Genomic DNA, 13,659 nt, shown 5'->3' with positions numbered 1-13,659 from the left:
AGATCATGGCTGATCATCTACTATCAATACCCGGTTCCTGCCTTGTCCCCATAACCCTTGATTCCCCTATTCATAAGATACCTATCTAGCTCCTTCTTGAAAGCATCCAGAGAATTGGTCTCCACTGCCTTCTGAGGCAGCACGTTCCACACCTCCACAACTCTCTGGGAGAAGAAGTTCCTCCTCAACTCTGTCCTAAATGACCTACCCCTTATTCTTAAACCATGCCCTCTGGTACTGGACTCTCCCAGCATCTGGAACATATTTCCTGCCTCTATCTTGTCTAATCCCTTAATAATCTTATATGTCTCAATCAGATCCCCCCTCAATCTCCTTAATTCCAGCGTGTACAAGCCCAGTCTCTCTAACCTCTCTGAGTAAGACAGTCCGGACATCCCAGGAATTAACCTAGTGAACCTACGCTGCACCTCCTCCACAGCCAGGATGTCCTTCCTTAACCCTGGAGACCAAAACTGCACACAATACTCTGGGTGTGGTCTCACCAGGGCCCTGTACAAATGCAAAAGGATTTCCTTGCTCTTGTACTCCATTCCCTTTGTAATAAAGGCCAACATTCCATTAGCCTTCTTCACTGCCTGCTGCACTTGCTCATTCACCTTCAGAGACTAATGAACAAGTACTCCTAGATCTCTTTGTATTTCTCCCTTACCTAACTCCACACCATTCAGATAATAATCTGCCTTCCTGTTCTTGCTCCCAAAGTGAATAACCTCACACTTATTCACATTAAATGCCATCTGCCAAGTTTCTGCCCACTCACCCAGCCTATCCAAGTCACCTTGAATTCTCCTAACGTCCTCATCACATGTCACACTGCCACCCAGCTTAGTATCATCAGCAAACTTGCTGATGTTATTCACAATGCCTTCCTCTAAATCATTTATATAAATCGTAAACAGCTGTGGTCCCAATACCGAGCCCTGTGGCACCCCACTAGTCACCACCTGCCATTCCGAGAAACACCCATTCACTGCTACCCTTTGCTTTCTATCTGCCAACCAGTTTTCTATCCATGTCAATATCCTCCCCCCAATGCCATGAGCTCTGATTTTACCCACCAATCTCCTATGTGGTACCTCATCAAATGCCTTCTGAAAGTCCAAGGTACACCACATCCACTAGATCTCCCGTGTCTATCTTCCTGGTTACATCCTCGAAAAACTCCAATAGATTAGTCAAGCATGATTTGCCTTTGGTAAATCCATGCTGGCTCGTCCCAATCCTATCACTGCTATCAAGATATGCCACTATTTCATCTTTAATAATGGACTCTAGCATCTTCCCCACTACTGATGTTAGGCTAACAGGGCGACAGTTCTCTGTTTTCTCCCTCCCTCCTTTCTTAAAAAGTGGGATAACATTAGCCATTCGCCAGTCCTCAGGAACTGATCCTGAATCTAAGGAACATGGGAAAATGATCACCAATGCATCCGCAATTTCCAGAGCCACCTCCTTTAGTACCCTAGGATGCAGACCATCTGGACCTGGGGATTTGTTAGCCTTCAGTCCCATCAGTCTACTCATCACCGTTTCCTTCCTAATGTCAATCTGTTTCAGTTCCTCTGTTACCCTATATCCTTGGCCCATCCATACATCTGGGAGATTGCTTGTGTCTTCCCTAGTGAAGACAGATCCAAAGTACTTATTAAATTCGTCTGCCAGTTCTCTGTTTCCCGTAACAATTTCTCCTAATTCATTCTTCAAGGGCCCAACATTGTTCTTAACTATCTTCCTTCTCTTCACATACCTAAAAAAAACTTTTGCTATCCTCCTTTATATTCCTAGCTAGTTTTCTCCCCGTGTTGCCTTTTTAGTTAAGTTCTGTTGCTCCTTAAAAATTTCCCAATTATCCGTCTTCCCACTCACCTTAGCTCTGTTATACTTCTTTTTTAATGCTATGCTATCTCTGGCTTCCTTTGTCAACCACTGTGGCCACTTTCTCCCCTTTGAATCCTTCCTTCTCCGGGGGATGAACTGATTTTGCACCTTGTGCATTATTCCCAAGAATACCTGCCATTGCTGTTCCACTGTCTTTTCTGCTAGGATATCCGACCAGTCAACTTTGGCCAGCTCCTCCCTCATGGCTCCATAGTCTCCTTTGTTCAACTGCAATACTGACACTTCTGATCTGCCCTTATCCCTCTTAACTTGCAGATAAAAACTTATCATATTATGGTCACTACCTCCTCATGGCTCCTTACTTCAAGATCACTTATCAGATCCTGTTCATTGCACAACACTAAATCCAGAATGGCCTTATCCCTGGTCGGCTCTTGTACAAGCTGCTCCAAAAATGCATCCCGTAGGCACTCTACAAACTCCCTATCCTGGGGTCCAGTATCAACCTGATTTTCCCAGTTCACCTGCATGTTGAAATCCCCCATAACTACTGCGACATTTCCTTTGCCACATGCCATTGTTAACTCCCTATTCAACTTGCACCCAATATCCATGCTACTGTTTGGGGGCCTGTAGATAACACCTATTAGGGTCTTTTTGCCCTTACTGTTCCTCAGTTCTATCCACACTGACTCTACTTCTCCTGATTCTATGTCCCCCCTTGCAAGGGACTGAATCTCATTCCTCACCAACAGGGCCACCCCACCCCCTCTGCCCACCTTTCTGTCCCTTCGATAGCACGTATACCCTTGTACATTCAATTCCCAGGTCTGATCCCCCTGCAGCCATGTCTCCGTTATCCCAACAACATCATAGTTACCCATTTGCACCTGAGCTTCAAGCTCATCCACCTTATTTCTGACACTTCGTGCATTCAGATATAGAATTTTTAACCCATTTCTCCTCTGTCTGTTTAAATCGTTGCCTATTGTGCGTAACCCAGCTCCCCGAACTCTCACCGGGCTATACGCCCCTTTTGTTGTCCTTCTTAAATTTACTTACTCTTTCTGCACATTTAACTCCATGCTCCGTCAGACCATCCCTCTGCACATGTATCCTCCTTATCACTCGTTCAAATCACTAGACAAACACCTTAACCACTTGACTAAGCACCAACACAGTAGCCTGGTGTATATCTGGTCCAGTCCCGGCGACTTATCTAATGTAATGCTTTTCAAAAGCTCCAACACATCCTCTTAGTGTCTATGCTCAAGCATTTCGGTCTACTGTAAGTCAGCCCCACAATTGCCAAGGTCTTTTTCCCTGGTGAATACTGAAGCAAACTATTCATTAAGTACCTCCACCACCTCCTCCGACTCCATATACACGTTTCCACTATTGCAGTTGATTGGTCCTATTCTCACACAGCTCATCCTCTTGCTCTTCACAAGCCTGTAGAATGCCTTGGGGTTTTCCTTAATCCTGCTCACCAAGGCCTTCTCATGACCCCTTCTGACTCTCCCAAATCAATTCTTAAGCTCCTTCCTAGCAACCTTATAGTTTTCTAGAGCTCTTACTGTACCAGCTTCTTCAACATTTCGTAAGCTTTTCTTCTTAACTAGAGTTTCTATGTACCTTGGACTCCATGGTTCTTTAACTCTACCATCCTTTCCCTGCCTCAGTCAGGTTACCTCTCATCCTCCGTCGCTCCAAGGGAAAAAGGCCCAGTTCACTCAACCTATTCTCATAAGGCATGCTCCCCAATCCAGGCAACATCCTTGTAAATCTCCTCTGCACCCTTTCTATGGTTTCCACATCCTTCCTGTAGTGAGGCGACCAGAATTGAGCACAATACTCCAAGTGGGGTTTGACCAGGGTCCTATATAGCTGCAACATTACCTCTCGGCTCTTAAACTCAATCCCACGATTGATGAAGACCAATGCACCGTATGCTTTCTTAACCACAGAGTCAACTTGCGCAGCAGCCTTGAGTGTCCAATGGACTCGGACCCCAAGATCCCTCTGATCCTCCAGACTGCCAAGAGTCTTACCATTAATGCTGTATTCTGTCATCATATTTGACCTACCAAAATGAACCACCTCACACTTATCTGGGTTGAACTCTATCTGCCACTTCTCAGCCCAGTTTTGCATCCTATCAATGTCCCGCTGTAACCTCTGACAGCCCTCCACACTATCCACAACACCCCTAACCTTTGTGTCATCAGCAAATTTACTAACCCTGAGAGGCAGGATTTATGAACATTTGGAGAGGCATAGTATGACTAGGAATAGTCAGCATGGCTTTGTCAAAGGCAGGTCGTGCCTTACGAGCCTGATTGAATTTTTTGAGGATGTGACTAAACACATTGATGAAGGTAGAGCAGTAGATGTAGTGTATATGGATTTTAGCAGGGCATTTGATAAGGTATCCCATGCAAGCTTATTGAGAAAGTAAGGAGGCATGGGATCCAAGGGGACATTGCTTTGTGGATCCAGAATTGGCTTGCCCACAGAAGGCAAAGAGTGGTTGTAGATGAGTCATATTCTGCATGGAGATTGGTGACCAGTGGTGTGCCTCAGGGATCTATTCTGGGACTCTTTGTCTTTGTAATTTTTATAAATGACCTGGATGAGGAAGTGGAGGGATGGGTTAGTAAATTTGCTGATGACACAAAGGACACAAAGGTGTTGTGGATAGTGTGAAGAGCTGTCAAAGGTTACAGAGGGACATCGATGGGATGCAAAACTGGGCTGAGAAGTGGCAGATGGAGTTCAACCCAGTTAAGTGTGAGGTGGTTTATTTTGGTAGGTCAAATATGATGGCAGAATATAGTATTAATGGTAAGACTTTTGGCAGTGTGGAGGATTAGAGGGATCTTGAGGTCCAAGTACATAGGACACTCAAAGTTGCTGCGCAGTTTGACTGTGTGGTTAAGATGGCATACAGTGCATTGGTCTTCTTCAACAGTGGGACTGAGTTTAAGAGCCGAGGGGTAATGTTACAGCTATATAGGACCATCTCATAGACGCCGTAGAAAATCCCTCTCCTGGAATCCAGTAGCAACCTGATTTTTCCAATCTACCTGCATATTGCAGTCCCCCATTACTATCATAACATTGCCCTTTTGTCATGCATTTTCTATCTCCTGTTGTAATTTGTAGGCCACATCCTTACTGCCATTTGGGGGTTTGTATCCAACTCCCATCTGGGTCTTTTTACCCTTGCAGTTCCTCAGCTCTATCCACAATAATTCAACACCTTCTAACCACATGTCACCTTTTTCTAATGATTTGATTGCATTTTTATCAACAGAGCAATGTCGCCCCCTCTGCCTTCTTGCCTCTCCCAGCTATAATCTTTCAGCCATGATTCAGTGATGTCTACAACATCATACCTGCCAATCTGCAACTGTGCCACAAGTTTATCTACCTTATTCCGTATACCGCACACATTCAAGTACAACACCTTCAGTCCTGTATTCATCCTTTTCTAATTCATCTGCCTTTTATGTTGTAACTCATCCTGTTGACTGTAATTTTGCCCAATCACCAGCCTCTCCTCACTATACATTGCCTCTGTTTGTAAACTAGCTACCTCATCTTCAGCACTATTATCTGTCTTTCCTAGGAGACTTCTTGCATTGAAATTCAGGTAGCTCAGGACACAAGTCGCATCATGCTCAACCTTTTGATTCCTAACTGTGTCTGAGGTCTTAACAACATCAGTCTCCACAACCTCTCCACTAAATGTTTTGGCACTCTGGTCCCCATTCCCCTGCAACTCTCGTTTAAATCTCACTGTGCAGCCTTAATAAACCTTCCTGCTAGGATATTAGTCCCCCTCCAGTTCAGGTACAAACCATCATTCTGTACATGCCCCACCTTCCCTGGAAGAGAGTCCAATGATCCAAAAATCTTATTCTCTCCTACTCCATATCCTTGGTCACATATTAACCTATATAATCTTCTAGTTCTGTTCTCAGTAGCACATGGCATGGGTAGCAATCCTGAGGTCACAACCATGAAGGTCCTGCCCTTTAACGTAGCACCTAACTCCCTATGCAGAACCTCTTCACTCATGCTACCCATGTCACTGGTGGCTATATGGACCATGACTTCTGGCTGTTCACCCTCCCACTTAAGAATGCTGAGGACTCATTCCGAGATATTCCGGGCCCTGGCACCCGGGAGGCAAATACCATCCAGGAATCTCATTCTCACCCATCGAACCTCCTCTCTGTTCCTCTAATGAATCACCTATCACCACAGCATGCCTCGCCTTCTGAGTCAAAGCGGCAGGCTTAGTGCCAGAGACCCGACCACTGTGCCTTTCCTTTGCTAGGTCATGTCCCCCTGACAGTATCCAAAGTGATTTTCCTGGTGTTGAGGGGGATGGCCATAGAGGTACTCTACACTGGCTCCTTAACCCCTTTCCCCTGCATACCTGTCACCAGTTTCCTGTGTCCTGCAACTTGGGTGTATCTACTTCTCTAAATCTCCTATCACCCTCCAGCCTTCCAAATGTTCCGGAGTTCATCCATTTCCACCTCCAACTCCTTAATGAGGTTTGTTGGAAGCTGCAGCTGGATGCACATCTCACAGATGTAGTGGTTAGGGATACTGGAGGTCTCCCTGCCCTCCCACATCCTGCAAGAGGAGACTGGCAATTCTACTGTCCTAGCTGAGCAGATATAAAGAAGAAAAGGAAAAAAACTTGAACTTTTTCTTCCTTTGCTTTCTCTGACTGAAGTCTCTCCTTGTTGAAGCCTTGAAGAGCTGAAGCCTCAAGATTATCGCTCTGAGTATGTCCACTCCAACGATCGCCACTGCACTTGCCCCTGCCTTCCTTTAATTTGCTCTTAGTAATCAATCCCAAATGCCGATTGGTCTCTGGTCATAGCTGTTTTTTGTTGCTATGACCTGCTGGTTCTTTTTTATCCTCGAACAGTGGACCTGACTGAGGTCTCCTCTTCTCCAAACTTCCATTCTTTGGATTGGCCACTAGTCAAAGCTCTTTTTTATGCTACCGCAACCCGCTGCTGCCTTTTTGTCCTCGGGCAGTGGAACTGATTGAAGTCCCCTCCCCTCCAAACTTCCGATACCCAGATTGACCGCTTGTCAAAGCTGACCTTTTGATACAAGGTGTATCCTTGGATATTAGGCTCCCAACAGCAATCGCCTTTTGGCCATAACTCCATGATGCCCACAATGTCATAACCATAAGACCATAAGACATAGGAGCAGAATTAGGCCATCTGGCCCATTGAATCTGCTCCGCCATTCAATCATGGCTGATCCTTGTTTTATCTCCTTCTCAACCCCAGTTCCTGGCCTTCTCCCTGTAACCTTTGATGCCATGTCCAATCAAGAACCTGTCACCCAATACACTCAACGATTTGGCTGCATGTGGCAACAAATTCCACAAATTCACCACCCTTTGTCTAAAGAAATTCCTCCACTTCGCTGTTTTGAAAGGGTGCCCCTCTATCCTGAGGCTGTGCCCTCTTGTCCTAGACTCTCCCACCATGGGAAACATCCTTTCCACATCTACTGTGTCCAGGCCTTTCAACATTCCAGTGAGTACAGACCCAGAGCCATCAAATGTTTCTCATATGATAACCCTTTCATTCCTGAAATCATCCTTGTGAACCTCTTCTAGACTCTTTCCAATGTCAGCACATCTTTTCTAAGATGAGGGGCCCAATACTCAAGGTAAGGCCTCGCCAGTGCCTTATAAAGCCTCAGCATCACAACCTTGCTCTTGTATTCTAGACCTCTTGAAATGAATGCTACATGGCATTTGCCTTCCTCATCACCAACTCAGTCTGCAAATGAACCTTTAGGATGTTCTGCACAAGGACTCCTTAGTCCCTTTGCATCTCAGATTTTTGGATTTCCTCTCCATTTAGAACATACTCCGTACATTTATTACTACTACTAAGGTCCATGACCATGCATTTTCCAACATTGTATTTCATTTGCCACTTTCTTGCCCATTCTCCTAATCTGTCTATGTCCTTCTGCATCCTATCAGTTTCCTCAACGCTACCTGCCCCTCCACTAATCTTCGTATCATCTGCAAAGATCTGCAAAATAACTGCCAATCTCAAACTGCACTACAAGATCATTACCTTATTTCGTGTACTGTGTGCAAACATAACACTTTCAGTCCTGTATTTGTCACCTTTTTCAATTTTGTCCCCCTGTTACACAGCAGCCCGTTCCATCCATAGCAATTTTGCCCTATTTATCTGCCTGTCCTTCTGACAGTCTCACTATACCCTACCTCTGCTTGTACACCAACATCCTTCACCTCAGCCATCACTCCAGTTTCCATTACGCTGCCAAATTAATTTAGACCCACCCCAACAACTCCAACAAACCTGCCTGCAAGGATATTTGCCCCCCTCATTTTCAGGTATAGGCCGTCCCTTATGTACAGGTCATACCTTCCCCAGAATAGATCCCAATGATCCATATATTTGCTCCAATTCCTCAGCCACATAATCCTCTGCCAAATCAACTTATTCTTGCCCTCACTGGCATGTGACATAGGCAGCAATCCAAAGGTTGTTAGTGTGGAAGACCTGCTTTTTAGCTTTCTACCTAGCTCTCTAAGTTCTCTCTTTAGGACCACCTCTCGTTTCTTTTCTAGGTTATTTGTACCAATATGTACCAAGATATCTGGCTGGTACAGATACCCTTTAGAAGGTCGTGAACATGATTCGAGATGTCCCTGACCCTGGCACCTGGGAAACAAGATACCACCTGTTTTTTCTCTGCTAGATTATGTATTGCATTGAACTGTTGCTGCTAAGTTAACACATTTCGCATCATGCCGGTGATAATAAGTCTGATTCTGAGACTCTGGAGGTCTCCCAGAATTTCGACATCTTCCACACAGAACAAAGCACAGCCACTGGAGCCATTCTTATTGCTCTATCTATACACTTACAGAAGAATGAGCAAGAAAAAGCTTATCAGATACTTAAGTCGCCCAAGCCTGTTGTCACGTACCCCGTGATGGGTTAAAGAACCAGCAGAAATAGAAAACACTACGGAGTCCAGTATTGCTATTAACTAATAATATTTATTAGTAACTACACAATACAGTAATATAAATGTAGATAAATCAAACAGGTTAGCAATGATTATATATAAGTCAGTGTGGAATATATATATGAAAACCAAGCTTCTTCAAGTCTAGGGGTAAATAGATAGTCTTATGATGAGGAGTAAAGTTCAGTTCAGTTCAGTTCGTGGTGTTGAGTTGAGTAGTGATGGAGAGAGAGAGAGGGAGAGATTTGAATCTTCAGGTGAGCTGACACCGTCGATCTTCCCGTTGTCCTCCGAAATCTTTTAAAAGTCACCGACTGTGACTTCAACAAAGGGGACCGGTTTTCTGTGGTGGAGCTATCAACTCAGGCAAGTGTGGGCACATGGACAACTCCCCACCGGTCAATCCCTTTTCCTCACTGCAAGAGCCACTGATCGATCCTCCAAAAACCCACTTTTCCTGTGGGCACAACAAAGCTCATTCAGTGTCCAAAAAACATGTGCTTGAGGTCTGTATCATCTGACCTCCTAATTATCTCACTGAACTGAGTACCAACTGTCATTCAAATAACTCCTCCTTCCTTTGACTGTGTAAGAAATGTACAAGCAGGCAAATGTCCTTGGAAGTATAAACATGCTGCCGAAAAATCATAACATCGATTGTCCATCAAATAACTCCGCCCTCGGTCACCATAGCGACTTACGAACTGCTTGATGCTCTCTCTCTCTCTAATTCAGCAGAAATCCAAAAGTTCCTCGTGCCTTAAAGTGACAGTCCAATAATTAATCTTCGTCTCTCTCTCTCGCTCTGTATCTCTCTTTTCAAAACAATATATCGGTGTTAACTAACTCTTTCTCTCTCTTTTCAAAAGCACAGTTCATAGGGGTAATTCAGCACCCCGTCACACTGTTATCGCCCAAAGTCAAAAGTCTCCCACTCTAACACTGGCCCACTCCAACAATGGCCACTCCACTTGCCCCACCTCCTTTTTTAGACATTGCTAATGACACAAACTCCGTTTGGCCCCTGTTCAAGCTCTGAAAAACGGCTATGAAGCGCTGATTTTTAAAGCCCTCTCATGGACCTGTGTGAAGACATCTTTACTTTTCGCCTCCAAGCTCCGATTGGCCGCTGTTGAAGCTCCATACAAAGGGTAGTGGGTTAATGGAACAAGCTGCCAGAGGAGGTAGTAGGAATGAGTACAATTAAAATTTTTAAAATGTGTTAATACTGATACTTGGTCTGGGAAGGATGTGGGCAGATGAGTTCAGTGTAGATAAACCAACAGGCCCTGAAAGGGCCTGTCTCTGCACTATATGATTCTGTAAGATGCATTTATCTAATTACTTCTCAGTAACTGATAAGACCATAATACTTCACTGGCGACCTTGGTGGCTTTTGTGACATCTTTCTTAGTAAATGACTTGATCATGCCAACAGCCACTAACTGTCTCACATCATGGACAGCAAAGCGACCAAGAGGTGGATGTTCAGAAAAGCTCTCGACACAAATGGGCTTAGTTGGCATCATGTATGCTGTATAAACTGATAATCTCATAAAGATCACAGAAATTATTTTCTGCATTTATGGCACCTTCTTCAAGCTAATTGTAAAACTTTATGAAATATTTTAAAATCATTGGCATTGGTGCAATCTATTGTCTGATCTACATGTTAAACTCTTTCTTGAACAGAATAAAGCAGAAAAGTTTTTCACTATTGTGGCACAGACATTAGAGAGTTTCGTGAAGTCTACAGATGAGAATTTCAAGGAAGAGTATGATCTGGATACAGATGAAAACCGGTTTGTTCTGGCGTTGGCAGGAATTGTAACAAGTAAGTTTAAATTCTTGGTCCAAGTGAATGTGTTGTACACATTTTAAATTCATCTTCCAATTTCTTAATTTTCCACTCAGCCAGTAGTTAAAGTACACTATTGTTGAGATTCCTGGAGAAAAATGTTACACGTGCTAGAGGTCTGAAATAGAAACAGAAAAAGGTGGATAATGTACACATGTCACATGTCACAGGTCCCGTTGTAACCTCTGACAGCCCTCCACACTATGCACAACACCCCCAACCTTTGTGTCATCAGCAAATTTACTAACCCATCCCTCCACTTCCTCATCCAGGTCATTTATAAACCACTGACTCACTGGCCTATAATTTCCTGGGCTATCCCTACTCCCTTTCTTGAAAAAGGGAACAACATCTGCAACCCTCCAATCCTCTGGAACCTTTCCCGTCCCTATTGATGATGCAAAGATCATCGCTGGAGGCTCAGCAATCTCCTCCCTCGCCTCCCACAGTAGCCTGGGGTCATCGTGGCTATCCCTCGAGATCGAGGATGATGGTCTTCATTCTGAAGAAGTGGCCCACAGAGTGAAGACGTCTGTGTGTGTATTATTTAACATGTACTTGATGTTGCACTCCAAAAAGCACACGATACTTCACAAATCAACCAACTGATTCCAATGGCATGGAAATCACGATGATTGGAACTGATGGATTTGTTGCAGCCTTCATCCGCCTTCACTGCCATTGAGTTCAAAGTAACTTCGTCTGCCTGTTCCACCATTGAACCTGGGGTACATCTCATCCGGTCCTGGTGACTTATCCAACTTGATGTTTTCCACTTGGTGGTGGAGGCAGATACGATAGGGTCTTTTAAGAGACTCCTGGATGGCTACATGGAGCTTAGAAAAATAGAGGGCTATGAGTAACCCTAGGTAGTTCTAAGGTAAGGACATGTTCGGCACAGCTTTGTGGGCCAAAGGGTCTGTATTGTGCTGTATGTTTTCTATGTTTCTATGAGCTCTAGATGTAATTCCACCCAACTTCAGTGGGGGAAAAAACCTGCTTGCAATTACCCAATCTATACCCCTCATAATTTTGTGTACCTCAATCAAATCTCCATTAAAAATTCTACGTTCCAAAGAATAAAGCCCTAACCAGTTCAGTCTTTCCTTGTAACCCCTCTGTCCCAGCAACGTACTTCGAAATTTTCACTGTATTCTTTCAACCTTAAGTCAGTATGGTTTCCTTAAGGGAAAATCTTGCCTGGCAAATCTGTTGGAATTCTTTGAAGAAATAACAACCAGGATAGATAAAGGAGAATCGGTAGATGTTGTGTAATCAAATTTTCAGAAGACCTTTGACAAAGTGCCACACGTGAGGCTGCTATGGTATTACAGGAAAGGTTCTAGCATGGGTAAAGAAGTGATTGATTGGCAGGAGGCAAAGAGTGGGAATAAAGGGAGCCTTTTCTGTTTGGCTGCCTACGACTAGTGGTGTTCCACAGGGGTCTGTGTTGGGACCACTTCTTTTCACATTATATGTCAATGATTTGGATCAAGGCATTGATGGCTTTGTGGCCAGATAAGTGGAGGGGCAGGTAGCGTTGAGGAGGCAGAGAGGCTACAGAAGGACTTGGACAGATGAGGTGAATGGTCAAAGAAGTGGCAGATGGAATACAGTGACGGGAAGTGTATGGTCATGCACTTTGGTAGAAGTAAAAGAGCAGACGAAATAAAAGCATAGACAATTCTCCAAATGGAGAGAAAATTCAAAAAATCAGAGATGGAGGGGTAGGTAGTGCTGAGGAAGTGACTCAATTGCAGCAGGACTTAGACAAATTGGAAGAATGGACAAAAAAGTGGCAGATGTTATAGTGTCAGGAAATGGAAATGTATGATAACGCATTTTGGTAAAAGGAACTATAATGCTGAGTATTCTCCAAATGAGGAGAACATTCAAACACTGGAAGTGGAGGGACTTAGGAGTCCTTGTGCAAGACCCCCAGAAGGTTAATTCACAGGTTGAGTCTCTGGTAAAGCAGGCAAATGCAATGTTGGCTTTCATTTCAGGGGGAATAGAATATGAAAGTAAGGAGATAATGCTGGCCCTTTATAAGACATTAGTCAGGCCACACTTAGAGTATTGTCATCAGTTTTGGACCCCATGTATCAGAAAGAATGTGTTGTCATTGAATAGAGTCCAGAGGAGGTTCATGAGGAGAGTCCAGAGGATGATTCTGCGAATGAAGGGGTTAACTTACAAGGAGCATTTGGCAGCTTTGGGCCTGTACTCACTGGAATTTAGAAGAATGCGGGGGATTTCATTGAAACCTACTGAATGTTGAAAGGGCTAGATAGGATGGACATGGAGAGGATGTTTCCTTTGCTGAAGGCATAGCTTCAAAATTGAGGGGCGACACTTTAGAACAGAGGTAAGGAGGAATATTTTTAGCCAGAGGGTAGTAAGTCTGTGGAATTCTCTGTCACAGACTGAAGTGGAAGGCAAGTCTATGTGTATATTTAAGGCGGAAGTTGATCATTTCCTGATCAGTCAGGGCATCAAAAGATATGGCGAGAGGCAGGTGTATGAGGTTGAGTGGGATCCAGGATCAGCCATGATGGAATGGCGTTGCAGACTCGATGGGCTGAATGGCCTAATTCTGCTTCCATGTCTTATCGACCATAAGATATAGGAGCAGAACTAGGCCATTTAGCCCATTGTGTCCACTCCACCATTTCATCATGGCTAATCCATTTTACTTCTCAGCTCCAATCTCCTGCCTTCCCCCTGTATTCCTTCATGCTCTGAACAACCTATGCCTTAAATATACATGAAGAGTTGGCCTCCACAGCTGCACAGACTTGGCGTCACCATTGCTTTATACATTCTTGCTTTTACATATTAGTCCACTTGAAATGAATGCCTTCCTCACCACAGACTCA

At 44.2% G+C, this 13,659-nt stretch overlaps 1 protein-coding gene across 1 annotated transcript in view; it reads left to right on the top strand.

The window, feature by feature from the left end:
- The window catches only part of hsf2bp (heat shock transcription factor 2 binding protein), a 116,492-nt gene that overhangs the window by 60,642 nt on the left and 42,191 nt on the right, over positions 1–13,659 (top strand). The window contains exon 7 of the mRNA XM_063050163.1: positions 10,615–10,756. Within this exon, the coding sequence (XP_062906233.1) occupies positions 10,615–10,756 (142 nt within the window). The remainder of the gene's footprint in view (positions 1–10,614; positions 10,757–13,659) is intronic.

This window comes from Mobula hypostoma, chromosome 6 (assembly GCF_963921235.1).
Source record: "Mobula hypostoma chromosome 6, sMobHyp1.1, whole genome shotgun sequence".
Classification (NCBI taxonomy): domain Eukaryota; kingdom Metazoa; phylum Chordata; class Chondrichthyes; order Myliobatiformes; family Myliobatidae; genus Mobula; species Mobula hypostoma.
This window is presented reverse-complemented; position numbering and strand designations above follow the sequence as displayed.